This window comes from Xenopus laevis, chromosome 7L (genome assembly GCF_017654675.1).
Source record: "Xenopus laevis strain J_2021 chromosome 7L, Xenopus_laevis_v10.1, whole genome shotgun sequence".
Taxonomy (NCBI): Eukaryota; Metazoa; Chordata; class Amphibia; order Anura; family Pipidae; genus Xenopus; species Xenopus laevis.
In genome coordinates, this window is record NC_054383.1 from 27,661,222 (window position 1) to 27,680,823 (window position 19,602).

Here is a 19,602-nt window from a genome sequence, read left to right on the forward strand (position 1 = left end):
CTTCTCTTAAAAACATGCCTGAGATATGGAATCACTGTTTTATGGTTGTGAACCATGGCTGGGAAATGAATATCAATTGATCCCCATTTGTGAAGATCAATGGCTAATGAATATTTAATGAAGGTATGTGTCATTTAGCAAGAAGAAACATCGGAATGTTTGCTCTTATATCAATAAGGGAATTATATATTTGTTTATTCTGCATGTATTTGAATTTGTGTTTGTGTGTATGTACAGATGGAAGAGTTTGAGTATATACGAGTATTTATGTATTAGTATTTATAGATAAAGACAAGTATATACGAGTATCTATGTATTAGTATTTATAGATAAAGACAAGATGTACTCTGCACTTACTCATTATCAATATAGCGTTTTGTGCATTAAGCTACCAAAAAGTGCCCAACAAAACCAGGATTGTTGGTTCACATATTTAATCCCACTCCCTGTGTAAAATGTATAATGAAGCAGTTGAATTCTTAAGGGATCAGATGAAAGTTGAATGTAGGACTGGCCAGATCAGTAATGACCGATGTAGCCAGTTTGATTATGCTGCAATTTATGGACGAACAATCCCAAGATTTGTTTAAGGGGAGGGCATTTTTGTTAGCTTATTTAACAAAATGTCTAAATGTCCTCTGTATTTTGATAATGGGTGAGTTTAGAGGACCTTTATCCGTACAAAATGTGTTGTTACAGCCTCAGTGCTCCCCCACCTAAGTGTAATGGACAGGGTTCTGTGCTCAACACTACATTTTAATCTTTAGGGTAGGACTATACAGACGTTTTTGGTGTGATTCGACGCGTTGTGACAAAACGCCGGCGTCAAATCTCATGCAACGGAAATAAGGTAAATGAATGCATTGTCGGATGAAGTCGCATCGATGATCCAACGCAACACGACTGTCGGATGCAGACGCTGCGTCTGCATCAGACAGACGTGTTGAGTCGGATCAAAGATGCAACTTTATCCGACATTTCTATTTCTTACCTTATTTCTGTCGCATGCGATTTAACGCTGGCGTTTTGTCGCAGCGCATTGGATTGCGCTGAAAACATCAGTGTAGTCCTACCCTTAGGGTAATTGCAGATGGAGAGATTTGCCACATGCGATAAATTTGTGCTACTGTGTGTGCCAAATCCGAATCCTGGATTCGGTGCATCCCTACTTGTTATAGTCATATATACACACTTATTTATATACTTTTATTTTTCTTTGTCCCCTTTTGTTTAAAATATGGTAAAAATGTATAAATATAGGATTTTTAAAAAGTTACATAGTGTCTCAGGCTGTAAATGATTGTGCGTATGAGCCTGTACAACAAAGGAAACAATTCAAGGTAAGAAAAATGTGTGCCGAAAAATGCGTGCACAAGGTAACAGAGAGTACTTTGTATACTCATCACTGAGAGTAGCTCCACGTTTAAGAACAGCTGGCTCTGAACTGCTGATTCTAATGAAATCTGGTCATGGCAGTTTATATCCTAAACAGAAGCTGAAGAACAGAAACATTGCTTTCATAGTGTTACTGAATGAGTACATTGCAAAACCAAGATAAAGAAATCTGTGCATGTATGTATGCTTAATAAGCTAACATGCATATTTCTGTCAGATCTTATTTCAGGGTCACTAAAGAAAGAGAAGCATACCACTCTATATATGCCCCCCATTAAGAAGTTGAAAGGTCCGGGTGCCATGGACACGTCTCAAATGTCAAAATCAGCACGCATCCCCTTAATAACATGGTTCTATACTAACAAGCTTAATCCAGACAGGCTAAACAAAAAAACCTTAAATGCTAATGTTAATAGTGCTGAAATCCCTCTTTCAAAAGAACAAACTGATTTTTTTTATATTTAATTTTGGAATCTGGCATGGGGCTAGTCATATTGTCAGTTTCACAGCTGCCCCAGTCACGTGACTTGTGCTCTTATAAACTTCAGTCACTCTTTACTGCTACGCTGTAAGTTGGAGTAATAGCACCCTGCCCACCGCCAGCAGTCCATCAGCAGAACATTGGAAAGGTAAACAGATAACACCTCCCTGGTATATAAGAACAGCACTCAATAGTAAAAAAATACATGTCCCACTGCGACTCCTTTCGTTACATTGAGTAGGAGAAACAATAGCCTGTCAGAAAGCAGTTCCATGGTGCAGCACTGGCTCTTTCTGAAAGAACATGACCAGGCAAAATGATCTGAGATGGTTACTTACACACCAATATTACAACTAAAAAAAAAACAAAAAAAAAAAAAAAACACACTTGTTGGGTTAGGAATGAAATTTTATATGGTAGAGTGAAATATTTACAGTGTAAAAAGTGTAATTTAGGAATAAAACCTACACAATCATAACAGAATTCCTTCAAACAAGAATTAAACCCTAAAAATTAATATTGATAAAAAATGCCATGTTCTATATATTGAACTTACTGAGCCAGCTTAAAGGTTCAGCAACTCTATAGTAGTAATGATCCAGGCAATCTTTGACAGGCACTGAAGAAATCACCACAAGTAGCTCAATTGGCCTCGAAAATGCACACATATACAAAAACCTATATGAACAGGATTTTAAAAAAATAAAGATATCTAATTGGCTGTTTCACTGTGAAGCAACTCAGCCCCTGAACATTGTAGAAATTGCTGAAAACTCGCAATGGAAACTACCAAAGTCTGGCACTGCAGTCGCAGGTCACATAGGGAAACCAGTTGAGAAACATCTGCTGCTGGGGATTGTTGTAGGAAGGAAATGGTGAATATGAAATATGCCAACGCACTTTTTTTTAGTGTGTAGATTAAAAGCACAATATCTCACCAAATTCAATTGTTGGTGTGTTTATTTAGTTCAGTCTGAAATTTTTTACTGTATATCAATTAGCCAATTCATTGTGTTCCTCATTTAATAACACGGATGCAAATGAGCGATATGCTGGCCTGCCCAAAACCCAAAGGACTCGCGGGTTGGTCAGGTTCAGGCTAGCTACCGCAAAAAATCTTCGGGTTACGGTTGGGGGACTGAGCAGGCCGGGGTTTGGGTTGGGCGTGTGCAGGGATGATGTGGGTCAAGGATAACTCGACCCACACAGCAATTAGAAGGGAATTAAATCAATACAGCACTTTTCTGACTGGTTGCTGTGACCTTCTCTGTACGTCACGTATCCAATTCATAATACTTTTTTCAACAGGTGGGTAACCAAAAAGGATATTTTGGTGCTAGAAAACCAGATCTTACCGTGAAGATCTCATCGTACATCAGTACTACTTTCTCTTTTAAGGGCTTCTTGGAGGCGGAGGACTTACGAAGCAATCCAACTTTCTTCTCTATCTGTGCCATGGCTTACGCATACTCTGCGGATCTGAAAGAAAGATTAGAATTGGATTAAATCGAGGTAGCACAAATGAGTTGAATACAGCATGATAAAAATGAAAGAAAAGTGACCTCGTATGAACTTACAACTAGAATGGTATCTTATTTAAGAAAAAATTCGAATTGATCGAGGTTTAGGTGGGAAAAACTTGAAAAACCCTCAAAAATCATGCAGGCTATTAACAGCTTCAGATGGGACCTCTGCCATTGACTCCTACATGACCTTGACAGGTTTTAGATGGTGTATTTTTAGACTCAAGCTATTTCCATGGTCGGGGTATAATAAATCTCGGAAAAATTATATATTTTTTCTTTTTTAACCAAAAACGTGAGTCTTGAATATAAAAAGTCAACACGAAAACTCACATTTTTCATGGAAAACTCAAACCTTAATAAATCTGCCCCTTGATGCGGATTTGGGATGATTCAAATAAATCGGTGAGGGAAACCTCTTATGTGTTGATTAGAAAGCACCACATGATAGCATACTGCATCTCTTATAGTAAAATGAAGTATAAAGTCATTGAATTCAGGCCTTTTGGGGGAACAGACGAAAAGGAGTAGTGTACTCCAGTTCCCTCCCACTCTTCAAAACGCATAGTGGCAATACTGTGTGTGATAGGGACCTTAGATTGTAAGCTCCACTGGGGCAGGAATCAATGTACAATCTCTGTAACATGCTGCAGAGTATGTTCACGCTATAAAAACTGATATTTCTATTAAAAGAAACAGCCAATGCTGTCGTTGCTACTACAATCAAACTAAGCACTATAGGAATGGTCCAATATGATTCCAGTGTTAAGTGTCAATCATTTTTCAAATTGTTGATGGATGTAGAAGGATAAATAAGATGGAAGGGCACCATAGGTTGGAAGCACATGGAAGGAAATTGCATGGCTCAAAAGCAGAAAAATATGCAGACAATGAAGGCAAAACAAGGCATGGGGTGGGCATAATACTGACTGTCAAACAGAAATATACAAAAAAAAAATGATTGCAGGGAACCTTAACTGGCACTTGGCCCAAGTGGATGAGCTTTGCCTCTATGCAGGCAGTGAGTTCCACGAATAAACATGCAAAGTAAATTACACTAAGCACAAATTCAATACAGAGAAGAAAAGCAGATTTGTGGCTTTGCTGTTCGCAAGCCTGACTCCCCATGAGCTCAAATAAAGGCTTATATTGAATTACCTTCATTAGAAACAGTACAACTTGTAATTACATCTGCACGGTATTCAAACACACCCGTTTTCATCTAATTAATGTGGTAGAAGCCAATTTAAATCTGCGATACAAAAAAGCTTATTGTGGTGCATGGATTGTTTTCATGTTGGGGGAATTCCTGGAGCCTTCAACCATGACCAAGCATGTGTCTCAAGTTCTGACATTCACATGATAGAATTTTAACTTTCGGTGAACAGTTAAGAGCACGAAACTCATATTATTTGAGATCAGTGTCCTAGTCAAGTGTTCCTCCAGCTGTGCGGCCAGGCTCATTTACCAACCTGATGAGGCGTGATGGGCTCATTTCTCCTCATACATGATGCCAGCTGCTGCTACTTCTTCACAGATGCTGCTGATGTTGCAAAACTTTGCATTCAAAATGAATACTGATAATTTTTATTTGGCTTTTGTGGTACAGCCGTCCAATCTTCCAGCAGTTAAAGCAAAACAAACTGTATACTACTAAAAAATGGGTCAGACAGAAAGTCTTAGATGGTAGGTAAAGCAAGAGGATTAGACAAAGGGGAATACACGTAAGAAAAAGTGTAAAATTATTTCCTGCAGGATAATCATTAGGGCACGCGTGCTCCAAGCTGCACCAAATCGGCTATTTTGGATTCGGCCGAACCCCCTGGCTGAATACCGAATCCTATTTTGCAAGAGCAAATCAGGGACGGGAAGGAGAAAAGAGAACCATGTGCTGCACACACAGTTGAACTTTTTTTTTTGCTTGCTTGTTTTGTGAGGAAAACATGATTTTAAAGGAGAAGGAAACCCTGTAGAAAAAAAACCCCATACCCCCCCCACCCAAGGTAGACCCCCCCTCCCTCCTCCCCCCAGAGAAATGCCCCATACTTTATACTTACCCCTCGTTGCAGATTCTCGCAGCAGACTTCACGGCATCCATCTTCCGGGTCCTGGGCAAGCTGACTGGGAGATCGGTATGTCCGCGCATGTGCAGTTGGAGCAATTTGCTGGATCTCCCAGTCAGGTTACCGAGGACCCGGAAGATGGATGCCGTGAAGTCCGCTGCCAGAATCTGCGACGAGGGGTAAGTATAAAGTATGAGGCATTTCCCCAGGGGGCATGGGGGGTACGCGGCATGGGGGGTACGCGTTTTTTTTCTACAGGGTTTCCTTCTCCTTTAAGGATTCAGATTCGGTGTAGGAACAAGGATTTGGCCGAATCTGAATCCTGCTAAAAAAGACCGAATCCTGGCTGAAATACAAATCGAATCCTGGATTCGGTGCATCCCTACTCCAAATATACAAAAAGTAGGCCAACTCCTTCCACGTACTAAACCAGGATCCAAGTCAGGTCTGGTAGGATGCCAGGCTGGGGGCAGGCAAACATCTATCATTCTGTCAAACCTTTTCTGGGCACCTCTTTCTATGTAGGCAAGCTTGACTTAAGGAAATCTGGTACTCCTATGTTTTAATGAACCCTAAAATTGTGGGGACCCATGGCGTATCCAAATGCAAATGGCAAATTTTGCCATTAAAAAAGAAAAAATAAATTTTAAATAATGCATCTTTCTGGAAAACAGGCCAACCATTATAACCAGCAGATACAACTCTGGGAAACACAAAGCAAATCGACCATCTCTTTCATTAGATGTTGTTTGGGGACATTCCCAATTAGTTGAGGAGTCATTTGGATAATAGAAATGGTGGCAACTAGGCATGTGTGTGGTTCTTCTGTTCCTCTGAGTTTACATTAAATATAAAATTAACCCAACATAAAAATAGATTGTGGGGGTTGTCTTCATTAAGACCTCATATGATGATACTGAATACCAATATAGTAGCTCCTTAATGGCTGTAGAGAGTAGGGATGCACCGAATCCAGGATTCGGTTCGGGATTCGGCCTTTTTCAGCAGGATTCGGATTCGGCCGAATCCTTCTGCCCAGCCGAACCGAATCCTAATTTGCATATGCAAATTAGGGGCAGGGAGGGAAATTGCGTGACTTTTTGTCAGAAAACAAGGAAGTAAATAATGTTTTCCCCTTCCCACCCCTAATTTGCATATGCAAATTAGGGTTCGGATTCGGTTCGGTATTCGGCCGAATCCTTTGTGAAGGATTCGGGGGTTCGGCCGAATCCAAAAAAGCGGATTCGGTGCATCCCTAGTAGAGAGTGAGTTAAACTCAAGCAAGATAAGTAGGCTTTGGAATATGTGGCTAAACCTGGACATATTGTAATCTCTATTCCTTCTGTTTCATTGTTTTTTTAACACTTGTTTTTAAATCTATCTATAGAACCATATTTGTTTTGTATGTATTGTAAAGAACTGAATATCTTTCTGGTGTTACATAAGCAAGGTGAAGCCATTACTGAGAAGTACATTTTCCAACCACATACTAGCCTGCTGGGGTCATATATAGAAATCTACAATGTGCAGAAAAATGGGCAGTTACATGATCTTCTATGGTAGAAGTCTACGGCACAGTAGGGCTGGTGGCATATTTTATATTCTAAAGCTATCCAGACAGGAGCGTTGTGAGCCCACAATTCTAATAGCATTGCCTTAAGGTGGCCATAGATGCAAAGATCCGCTCTTTTGGCGATGTTACTAAACGAGCGGATCTTTCCCCGATATGCCATTAACAGGCATGGCTATATCGGGGGTAATGTGATTGTTCGGCTGTATGGCCGAACGTTCAAATTACGATGTGCCATGAGCTCCGGTGGGATCGGTCGGGTCAAAATCAAACCTGACCGATCGACCAAACGACCGATCTCCGCCGGGCGAAAGATGTCGGCACATGCCACACACGATCCGAAAATTCTACGAATCCTCGATTCGTACAATCGGATCTGTGTGTCTATGGCCACCTTAACTAATACATACACACAACGACCTCGCCATACACTATAGATGATAGGATAGTTGATGTTTAAGGGGCCACTCCTGAACCTGCACATAGGTACAAGAATAGTGTTTGTTTCACTGGCACCTAATCTTTAAATGGCTCTATGAGCATGAGAATAAAGTTGAATGTCAGGTATTTTGGCTTGTTTACAGTACCAAACTATTTAAATTAAGTTATCGAGTTGGGACTTGAAGGCATGGTGCGGGGTCTGGCAAGCAGAACAGAACGTCATCAGCAAACAATCATACACACCTCAACTCAGGCCAAATTATCTCAGAGGATTCATATACAGAAGGGAAACAGGTATATCAATGTTAAAAAAATGCTATTGGGTTCTTCACAACACTTATGTTTTGCTTCAATTTGATTTTTCCATGCTTGATTTTTTCACAATAATTAAAAATTTAATTAAAAAAGGGGAAAAAAGCTTGCTAGATTTTAGTTGGCAAGCTTTCTAATTTAAAAAAAATTGCGATCATGGGGAAAAAAAGTGTTGGCAAAGAAAGCATACATGCACAAATAAATAAAAACCTACTAGAGTATATGGATATTTAAAAACCATGTTTTTAAATATCCATATACCCTATACACCTTTATTATTTGTTGTTTTTTGTATATTTAGCATTTCGTTCAGCAGTTCTCCAGTTTGCAGTTTCAGTAATCTGATTGCTAGGGTTCAAATGACCCAAGCAACTATGCACTGATTTGAATAAGAGACTGGAATATGAATAAGAGAGGGATTGAATAGAAAGAGGAGTAATAAAAAGTAGCAATAACAATACATGTGTAGCCTTACACAGAATTTGATTTTTAGATGGGGTCGGTGACCCCCATTTGAAAGCTGGAAAGAAGTCAGAAGAAGGCAAATAATTAAAAATTATAAAAAAGAAAAAATGAAGGCCAACTGAAAAGTTGCTTAACACTAGCCATTCTATAACATACAAAAAAATTAACTTAAAGGTGAACAACCTCTATTGGTGTTTAAGCAAAAAAGGCTTAATGATGCAGAACATGCACGGCCAAATCGGACACGTATTTATTAACACTGGAGGCAAGCATCACTGGTAATGTTGCCCATAGCAACCAATCAGATCTTTGCTTTTTGGTTGTAGGTGACTGTTTAAATCTAATTGCAGATTGGTTGGTATGTGCAACATCACCGTTGATGTTTGTCTCCAATGTTAATAGATACCGTAAGTTTACAGTTGTCTTAAAAACAAATGCTGCATAAACAGAGTGGGATGATTCAAATGCTGAAGACACTGAAATTAAATATACTACACCAAATAATGTTGGAAGATTATATTTTTGGACTGAGCAACCATGAAGACTATATAGCGACTAGCGGTAACTACATCTGTGAAACAACTAGACTTTAATATGTGCGCTGGGACAGCAGAGTGATATTACAATAGCAAAGACTTCAGTAATATTTGCAATATAAACACAACAGGGAGGGAGGAAAAGTATAAACAGAAAGCGGGAAAGGGAATAGAATGGCTCAGAAAAGTATCCCCTGGACTTGCTCACGGGTAACGGACTTGTAACTTTTTTTACTATGAATTTCATTTGTACACAATGCAAAAGGTTGTCAACTCGGTTTAGCAGTCATAACACTAGCTGCTGTGTGTTTACAGTTATAAAAGTTGAAAGCACAAAAATTAGAAACTCTTTGTATAATAATAATAATTGCAACGTCAAAGATGAAACGTTGCTTAGAGATTTACAACCTTGCCCTAGGCTGCACTTTACTAGGAGCAGAAAAATTTAAGTTCCACATTTTTTTGTTTTTCAACCTAGAAATTGGGCTCTTTAGTTATGTGCCCACCCCTGAGCCATTCCAAACACGAGAAAGGCAAACTAAAAGGGGGGAGCAAGGGGAGCAAAATCATACCATATTCTTAATAATAAGTAGAACATTTTCAGTTGACTGGCTTTCATTTGATGACTATTTAACTATGGGAACAGAAGGGATATTCAGTACTTCTGATTCTAGCAACATGTACAAAGGCCATGAACATGCAAGAATCACGGGGGAAAACAGAATCATTGCACCTGTTCTAATAACCAAAAAAAAAAAAAAGACAAACTGTAGTCACCACTTTTTGATGCGTTTTACAGAATGTGATTTCTATTGTTAAGGAGAGAAGGTATTTAACAGCAAATAAAAGCTTAAATGGCTGGGGGGGGGGGATGTGCCTAATGGTGGTAATTATAATCTCTTCCAGACTGGAGCTCATGTTAGCAGAAAACTGTACCAGCCCAGGATACTTTTGAGCAAGCACCATGGAGCAATCTTCATTTTGGGCAAAGCGAGTCATGTGTAGTAATATGAAAAGCATTAGTCTAGGGCCATTAAAGGAGAATTCAACACTAAACGTAAAAAACCCCTACCCCCTACCCTACATGGACTCCCTCCCTCCAGCCTAAAGGTGGCCATAGATGTAGAGATCCGCTCGTTTGGTACATTGAAGTGGGTGATAGATATCGGGCTGGTTCGATCGTGGACCCAACATAATGGATCCGATATGAGCGGTCAGATCGTGGAACTGCATACATGCATAGATGCGCCCACGATCTGACGGGATTTCTTAACCTGCCCGATCGAGATCTGGCCGACTTTCGGCCAGATATCGATCGGGGAAGCTCGTCGGATGGCCCCAAACAAGGGCCAATAAGCTGTCGACTCGGTCTGTCGGCAGCTTTTATCGGCCTGTGTATGGGGGCCTTTAGTGTTAACCCGGGCAAATGCCCCTAACATTTTATCTTACCCAGATTCAGCATCGGAGTTCGCGGGCGTCATCTTTAGCCGCTTCGGTAATCTTCAGAATGAGACCGGCTCTTTTTCGTGAATTTTGGCGCATGCACAGTTGTCGCGGAACAGAAAATTGCTCCAACTGTGTATGAACCGACATGCCGTTCTCATTCCGAAGATTACCGAAGCTGCAGTGATCCCCAACCAGTAGCTCGTGAGCAACATGTTGCTCTCCAACCCCTTGGATGTTGCTCTCAGTGGCCTCATAGCAGATGATTATTTTTGAATTCCAACCTTGGAGGCTATATTTGGTTTCATAAAAACCAGACTTACTGCCAAACAGAGCCTCAATGTAGGTTCACAATCCACATAGGGGCTACCAAATGGCCAATCACAGCACTTATTTGACACCCCAAGAACATTTTTCATGCTTGTGTTGCTCCCCAACTCCTTTTACTTCTGAATGTTGCTCACGGGTTCAAAAGGTGCCCCTGACCACTGATGTCTGAATCTGCGCCGAGGGGTAAGTAAAACGTTAGGGGCATTTGCCACGGGGTAACACTTAGGCTGGGGGGAGGAGGGAGGGGGGGTCTATGTAGGGTAGGGGTTTTTTTAACTTTAGGGTTGAATTCTCCTTTAAAGGAGAAAGAAGATCACTCAGTGGTGCACGCCACGGAGTACCGCTGGTGCAGTTTTCTATTAACAGAAGCCGTGGCCCTGGTAAACAGATATGTTATTATATTCACTAGTGGCACCCCCAGTGATTTTATCATTTTATTGTACTTTAAGCCAATTTCTCCTCGATCGGTAGCACAAAATTTCCATGGGCAACAAATCACCCTGTATCCTTCTCTTAAGACTCTCATCTTCCTTCATGATTTTAGAAGATTGCAGGACCACAAAAAAACTAAAGATTATTATCGTATACACTTGCAAAGCGGCGACATATTTATAACTGGCATATAAACAAGACGACACAGTAGGTAACGAGGGTATTGCCCGTAAGGATTTGCAATAGATACGGTTTAGAATTAGGGTTTCATAAATGGTGCTTTCCGCTGTATCCCATCACTTTTGAGTCTCTCGCTATTCAAAGTCGTTGGTAAGTGAGATATACAAGAATTTAACAGAATGGAGTTTAGAGTGCAAGCTCTGCGGACAAGCCCTCCTCACTTCCCATATGCATTTGTATGTTAGATGTATATAACCTTATGGTGTAGAAATATGCGTCAATGAGAACATAAATCTTGGTAATGAATATAGTCTATAATACATACTGACACATATAATGAAAATTCCCCAATATGGATGAATCTGAGTAACTGGCAGTACAGGAAGAAGCTCATAGAGGAGGCAAAGTACAGCAGCAGCAGCAGCAGCACACACGTATGAGGCAAGGTGCTTTGACGTGTTAATGTGGAATTGGAGATTGAGCACCTTCATTGTATATAATAATACCTACATTGCCAGCTGGGAAATTCGGGCAAAACTGTCAGCGCTCCTCTCCAGCACCAGCCACAGATCTACCATCCACGCTGAGGCCCAAAACAACCAGAGAGCAGCCAACATCCGGGTCCCCAGGCGGAGTATCCGCCATCCCCGCCCACACCCTGGCGGAAGTAAAAGCAGAGTTCGAAAGACGCGGAAATACACTAGCAGTGAAGTCGCGGCTAAGGAATGTGCAGACTAATGGTTTATAATCACTACACGTCTTCACCTACATTTATTATTTAGGCGGTATATTCCACAGAAACCCCACCCTTTACCCTCGTTACGTTTCTCTTAGACACACCCTAAAATTTCTACAAACAGTCGGGCTGGCACAGTGGGTGTGGTTAGGGCGGTGGAATGCTGGGAGTTGTAGTTTTCTATCCGTTCTCCTACTGATGGGCGGGCAACTTTTGCAGCAAGCCAATCAACGGAGGGCAAGCGATGGCGTGCGTCATTCCCCGCCCTTCCTTCGCAGGTGAACCCAGTGGTGGAGGCCGGAAGTCAGGTGGTTGGCTGGGTCCTGTGATGTCTGTAGGCAGCTGACAGAGGAGTCGAAGGCGAGTTGGTGAAGCTGGCGCTCCGGGTAGTGTGGGGCCACCGTAGGCTGGGCAGCTCGGCCCTGTCCTGTACATGATGAAGTTCGGGCCTCCTAAATTACAGTGTGATTTCCAAGTGTTCGGCCGGCAGCATGTTCTCCGGGAAGCCTTGCACAGTCCGGAGTCACGGCTCTACCACAGCCCAGACGGGGGACACCTTTTCGTGCTGCTGCCTCACAAAGTCTTGTCGTTCCTCCGCTTACCTTCCCAAGCCCCCCTCTCTCCCTCCGCCTACTTGGAGAAGTCCTGGGCCGCGCACTCTCCGCCGCTTTCAGCCTTACTCTTCCCGCAGAGTGTTCCGTACGGCTGGGTGCTTACCCTGGTCTGGCAGAATGGCCGAGCTGAGATATGGAGCCCGCCCAGAAGCGCCCTCAGCAAAGGCTGGGAACTGCTACAGTCGCTGGATCTGTGCAACAGCCCCCGAGCCCGCCTTGCGTCTGTCTGCAGCAATGGGGAGAGCCTGGTGTGGTGCGAAGAGAGGCCTCCATCTGAGGCAAAGCTACAGGGGCCCTCAGGGGCCAAAATTTACCGCTACTGTATCTGTCAGAGGAGACTAGTGTGGGAGGGGGAGCTGCAAGTCTCCCTGGGAAACATGAAGATTGTCCTGCACCACAGTCCCTTGTACCACGTGCTCTCATCCCCCAGTCACATATTCATGGTCCCTGACTGCAGCCTCAGGACTAATGGTGCCAAACTCCTGCTTGTTTATTCCCCTCAGGATGACAGGATCAATATGGCCACCGTTGATAAGGGGCTAGTTCACAGCAAAAGTCTATCCGAGTGCGAATGCGACTTTAAGAGACTGGTGTATGAATGCCTGGGCTACATGACTAGTCAGGTAACTGTCAGCATCCGCACCTTTGCCGTGACCGTTTCGGGGGAGCTGCTGCTAATGGATGCACACGGCGGGGTTCACTTGCTTCATCCAGACGGGATGATAAGGTGCATCTGTACCTTCGATTTCAAAACACTTGCTCCAGAAGTCAGAGTCGGCATTCAGCTACATGGGGCTACACTGGTGTGTGCTGTAGACACGATGCTGTACCTCATCGAGTCAAATACCGGGAGACTATTGGAGAAAAAAATACTAAGCTCCGATGAAGTTCTTCTAATGAACCTCCCGGAAGCAGATGATATTCATCTCCTGACAAAGGCCGGGATTTATTCAGTTTCGCCTGTGAGCAGCCCGCTAGAGACTGGCAAAATGGAGCCGGCCTTGCTGGAAATGGTCTACGAAGAAGCCTGCAAGTATTATCAGAGGAGAAGCCTGAGCAGCGCCAAACTGACCGTGTCAGAACTGAAGAAGGAGGGAATGTTTCAAGCACCCATAATGCTCTCCTCCATTCTCAGCAACTACCATAGAGCGGAAAAGGCGAAAAGCAAAATGTACGGAGACCACACAAACACTATGACGAATGAGCTACAGAGCTGCTTAAGTCTGGAGCATCTGAAGGCCAAGATCATAAACATGCCTAAGAATCTGACAGAAAAATATTGTGAGAATTTGATCGACCAAGAAATTGTCCGTCTCATTCACACGGATTTAGACAGAGAGAACTTGACTTATATAAATTCCCTTTTCAGTCTGTTTCCAAAGGCGGCGTGGAAGTCTGTAAAAGGCAATCTTCAGTTCCATCAAAACGGCGACGGGAGGTTTATTGTGAGGGCCACCGTGGATTTGTGGAAAAGGATTTTGGGGCCACTTCCTGTTGGATCGAGGGAAAGTTATCACAATGGAGTCAGCCCACTGTTTGAGGTCATCTGTGAGTCGTTATATAGATTCAAGCCCAAGTGGCTCCCGCTTTTTGTTCAGCAGGCCCAGGATTGTTCTGGGCTCCCCTGGAGCATGAGTAACAAAGATAACTGTGAAGGTGTTCCATTGTATAAAAGAGCACTAGCTGTTGTAAGCAAGGGCAAGGCAAGCACTACAGCGAATCAGGACTGTGATATCGAAATCGATATTTTGTTGTACAGTGGCCGGCCCCAGGCCATCATTCAAGCTATTCATATGCTGATCAATCTCCAGCGCTGGGAGAGAGTCATTGCAGAGACCAAGAAGTTCTCTCGGCTGAGCCCAATTGTTACAAAGGATATTTTTATTACTCTTCTGGCAGAATTTGTCAAGCACAGACATTTGGATTCTTATATAAATCAGCTCTGTGACATTTGTCCTGAAGAAATGACCCCTACTGACCTACTGCGCATTCTTCTACAGAACATGCCTGTGGAGCAGGACCAGCCCTTCTGTAATGGTGGGACTCCATTGACTGTAGGCTTGCTGAAGCCATTGTTCAACAAAGTCATCCAGAATCAAAAGGCACAACATATGAAGTCCGCAGCAATGACTTTTTCTCCATCTACCCCACCAGAGACAAATCACTCTTTTGTTAATGGCGATGGTTTAACGCCAGAAATCTGCTCCGTGCCTGATATATATGCTCCCAATTCTTGTTAAATGCCTCTTGTACAGAATGCACATAGAACACGTACCTATTTTTTTTTTTTTCTAAGCACTTTCTATGCCTCCTTGCTTTTGTTACATGTCAGTATTATTTTGATTTATTTAAGTATAGCAATTCACATCACAACGCTTTGGAACACTGTTGTGACTTCTTTCAATTCAGGTTGGTTTGTCCCTTTTGTGAAATTCAAATACATTTGTTGGTTGAAAAATTGGAGGATAAGAAATAGAGAAATAGTGCACAGCTTGCTGCCTCCTGTAAATGTAGTACTAGACACACTGGGTGAAAATGGCCTCTCTACCTAAATGAATTTATTGTTTAGAAATCCCCATTCTGCTTTGTTCAGCTTGGGTGTTGCCCTTGTAGGTGTTTTATAAATAAACAATGCACCCATCATGGGGATTTTGAATCCAGGTCTCCGGAGCAGTTGAACTGCTAATGTCAGCTTCCCAAGAGCATTGGATGTTAACATTTGTAGTTCTGTAATGTCGGACTGGGTGGGTTGGTAATTGTTTGCCTCTTATGTTAAGTTTGTGCTGGCAACTCTACAATATACATGCCTTGCCCCTAAAGCATGTCTGGCACCAGGTCTGGACTGAGATTCAAAATAGGCCCTGGCATTTCAGCTACACAGAGGCCCAAACAGCACGTCACCAGCCCACTAAATAGTGCGTGTCTATGGCAACTTACAGCAGCCCCTCTGGCATTTGCCAGAACCCACAGATTGCCAGTCCGGGCCTGTCTGGCACAGATAGCAAGGCAGCATGCAGTCGTTAGTTTATGGATAATGCTATACTGGGAGACCACCAGTCACTTAATATGTCACCGTCTGCTCCCAGCAGGCCCGGACTGGCAATCTGTGGGTTCCGGCAAATGCCAGAGGGGCTGCTATAAGGTGCCATAGAAAGTCCGTAATTAGCGGGCTGTTTGGGCCTCTGTGTAACTGAAATGCCAGGGCCTATTTTAATTCTCAGTCCGGACCTGGCTCCCAGTGGAACAAAGTACTTAAAGGAAAAATGTAACTCTTCTAAAGTAATGAAATATAGTGTACTGTTGAACTGCACTGTTAAAACTGTTGTGATGCTACAGAAACTCTAAATTAGTTTAAACAAGCTGCTATGTAGCCATTCAAAGCTGAAAAAGGAGAAATGTCACAGGATACACAGCAGATAGATAAGCTCTGTAGTATACAATGGGATTCTTCAGACCGTATCTGTTATCTACTGTGTATCCTGTACTTGAATGGCTGCCCCCATGGCTACACAGCAGCTTGTTTATATAAACTATACTAGTGTTTCTGAAGCAAACACATCAGATTTACCAGTGCAGGGCAACACTAAATTATTTTGTCATTCCTTTAAAATACTTTCATTTTTGGTGTTACTGTTCCTTTAAGTCCCACCCCAGCAAAAATTGTGCATGTTTTGTCATTTTGTTTTCCCCATTGTTGCATATAATCAAGGGATGAAGCTTGCAAAGTCTTAACGTCTTAAAGTAATGTCAAGTGATTTCTTCTCTGGTGCAAAAATCTAAATGGCGTAAAATGCCACTCCTTATCTATGACTGCAAACACACACTGCTATTGATTACAATGTATCTTCTTGTCAGTGCACACGCGCACGGCATATTATCAAAATAAAGTTCACCCCCTGTGCTTCATCAGAGGTGGGTTCTGTTGTAATCATTAGGCCCTGGCGGTTTTGCTCTGCTGGAGAAACCATTATGCATGACCGTTTTAGGCTGAGGGCACACAAAGTGCAGACTCGGCTTCTTTTTCTGCAGTTTCCCCTGTGCACAAACACAATAAGCAGATTTTAGCACAAAAATGCACAGGCTGAAGGGGGAAACGGCACAGGCTGAGAGAAGCTGAACCTGCCCCTCATGTGCCTTCAGCAGTTCCAGTAACTTGGAGACGCAGTGTCTGGAAATGACAAAATTAACCTTTCTGAGATTTTACTTCTGTCATTGATCCCTGAAACATAATGTTTTGTTCTCATGCACTTTTAAGACATTTCTGCGATGTAGTTTTTAAATTAAAGTTGAGATTTGGAATGTTGGCAGGGTAAATAAATGCTTTTAACAAAAAAATCCCTTGCGAGTTTCGTTTTTATCGGGCAGCTTTTTAGAAGCTATTCACAAAGGATGAAAGAGAAGCCTAGCAACTTAGTGCTGTATTTGCAGCAGCACATTTTACCTAGGGTCGAATATCGAGGGTTAATTAACCCTCGATATTCGACTGCCGAATTGAAATACTTTGAATATCGAAGTCGAAGGATTTAACGCAATTCGTTCGATCAAAGGAATAATCGTTCGATTCGAAGGATTTTAATCCATCGATCGAAGGATTATCCTTCGATTAGAAAATTGTTAGCAAGCCTATGGGGACCTTCCCCATAACATTGGCCTCGGTAGGTTTTAGGTGGCAAACTAGGGGGTCAAAGTTTTTTTTTTTTTAAAGAGACAGTACTTCAACTATCGAATGGTCGAATAGTTAAACGATTTTTAGTTCACTTCGAAGGTCGAAGTAACCAAAAAAAACATTCGAAATTCAACGTTTTTTTCCTCTATTCCTTCATTCGAGCTAAGTGAATGGGCCCCTTTATGCGTCTATTAAGTGCCGACATATTCCGCAGCGCTGCACTATAAATGGCTTTATATATGCTGAACACACACATATACATACAAAGTAGCCAATAACAAGAGGTAAAGTGGACCCTGCCGAAATAAGCTTCCATTTTTAACCAATCAGAAAGTTGTGTTACTTGTCTAATTTGTTGGGGTTTTTTTATTAAAAGGAAAACTATACCCCCCAAACAATGTAGGTCTCTATAAAAAGATATTGCATAAAACAGCTCATATGTAAAACCCTGCTTCATGTAAATGAACCATTTTCATAATAATATACTTTTTTAGTAGTATGTGCCATTGGGTAATCATAAATAGAAAATTGCCATTTTAAAAAATAAAGGCCGCCCCCTGGGATTGTACGATTCACGGTGCACACATACATGTTAGGTCACATGAGCCAATTAACAGACAGAGTTCTGTCTTTTGCTTCCTCACTTCTTCCTGTTACAGTTAGAGTTGTAGTATTTCTGGTCAGGTGATCTCTGAGGCAGCACACAGACCATCACCAAATGGTGGTTCAAGGCAAGAGATGTAAAAGGGCAATATTTACTTAAATGTATATTCCAGTTTGGTAAAAGTCTTTAATAGGTCACTAAATTTGATATAAACTGCTGCTTAAAGGAGAAACAAAACCTTAATAAAAAATGCCCCTACCCTACATAGACCCAGCTACCCCCCCCCCCCCGGGAAAATGGCCTTCTTTACTTACCCCTCTGTGCAGATTATGCCCAGCAGAGTTCATGGCAGCCATCTCCTCCCCTCGGTAATCTTCGGACATGCGACGCATATGCAGTTGCAGAAAGACTACTGCGTATCCGTCAAAACTCACGAAAATTGCTGAATTGCTGGTCTCATTCTAAAGATTGCTGAAGATGGTGTGCGTAAACTCTGCTGGACAGAATCTGCACCGAGGGGTAAGTAAAGAGTATGGGGCATTTACCCGGGGTAGCAGCTAGGCTGGGGAGTAGGAGGGAGGGGGGTTATGTGTGGGGTAGAGGTTTTTTTATTAAGGGTTTTCTTTCTTTCCCTTTTAAGTATTCATTTTTGGGGTACCATTTTTCTTTAATGCAATTCCAGATATGTTCGCAAAGCCGGCCCAGTGTTATCCTCAAGAAATATGTTCCACTTCTAGAATTTGGCCCCCATCTCTGGGCACTCGACATCTTGTCACTGGCTGTCAGGAGCCCAAGGCGACCCGGGCGGCAACCACTACCGTGCAGGTGCCACAGCTCACAGTTGCAATAATCGTGGTGTAGACAAAGGCCAGGAACAGGGGGAGCCAGGTGGTATTTCCCCAGCGTCCATGGGACAAAGATAACAAATGGATCAATTAAATGTATCGATTTGAACAGTTGAAGTTGCCTCATGAGGAAACTTCGGAAAACGAAGCACTCGGAGTGCTATCCCGTCGGCGATTTAGATTCTAGCCGGCGGAAAGGCTTTTCGGGGAGATTTAGGAGATTAGTTGCCCTTACCCTAACAGGTCTGTGACCCCCCTCCCAGAGCTGCTTTACAAAAACATAAGGTGAAACACAAGAAGGTGAAATATGAAACTTTACTCTTCAGTATTAGAAAAACAGCCACAAACAGAAAGTAATTGGAAAAAAACATCTTCATTTCTGGTGAACTGTCTGAAACAAACTGAACTGAAAAAGTTTGTTGGAAGGTGAACAACCCTTTCAATAAAAGATATAGATATTACATTTTTTTTTTTTTTACATCATCCAGATCTTCCCGAGCTGTCAGAGACAACAGGCCCAGTCCTTTTCACAAAACCTTTTACTAAAAATAAACTATTTTACTCTGTAACAATCTGTTCAGTTTTTAGCACAATATATTACTTCCCTATAAAATGTCCAATTTAGGCAAAGACCTGACTACTAATCTAGGCTTGTGTTTCTCTGCAGGCGGAGAATCGGCTCCTGTTCTGCCTGCCCCCGCAGGCATTGTTTCCGCTCTGTTGCTGGCAGATTTTGGTGCCAAACCATGACATTTCGTGCCCAAATCTGCCTTCACAATTCAAGGGGAGCAGCAGAACAGCAGATTCTCCTCAAGCATGGAGGAATAATGCCTGATAATAGTAAAAAGTGACATGAACTGCTTAGTGCTGGTCTGCTGCCCTTCGTTGGGTAAGAAAGCTTGAGGCAAGCGATTGCTCTTGACAATAACCCAAGAAGCAAGTTGTACATTATCTGCGGAACATTGC

The 19,602-nt window shown here is 42.3% G+C and overlaps 2 protein-coding genes across 3 annotated transcripts in view; one reads left to right on the forward strand and one right to left on the reverse strand.

The window, feature by feature from the left end:
* Nucleotides 1-11,874, reverse strand: part of armh3.L (armadillo like helical domain containing 3 L homeolog) — a 103,157-nt gene extending 91,283 nt beyond the window's left edge. The window contains 2 exon segments of one of the 2 annotated variants that reach the window (NM_001093557.1): nucleotides 3,232-3,355; nucleotides 11,682-11,774. In NM_001093557.1, coding sequence (NP_001087026.2) covers nucleotides 3,232-3,333 — 102 coding nt within the window. In that variant the 5' untranslated portion in view covers nucleotides 3,334-3,355; nucleotides 11,682-11,774. 2 annotated transcript variants of the gene reach the window in all.
* A 324-nt stretch (nucleotides 11,875-12,198) lies between these two features.
* On the forward strand, nucleotides 12,199-16,449 carry hps6.L (HPS6, biogenesis of lysosomal organelles complex 2 subunit 3 L homeolog). The gene has a single exon (XM_018225252.2). The coding sequence runs from the start codon at nucleotides 12,341-12,343 to the stop codon at nucleotides 14,759-14,761; it is 2,421 nt and encodes an 806-aa protein (XP_018080741.1). The 5' UTR covers nucleotides 12,199-12,340; the 3' UTR covers nucleotides 14,762-16,449.
* Nucleotides 16,450-19,602: the final 3,153 nt, after the last annotated feature.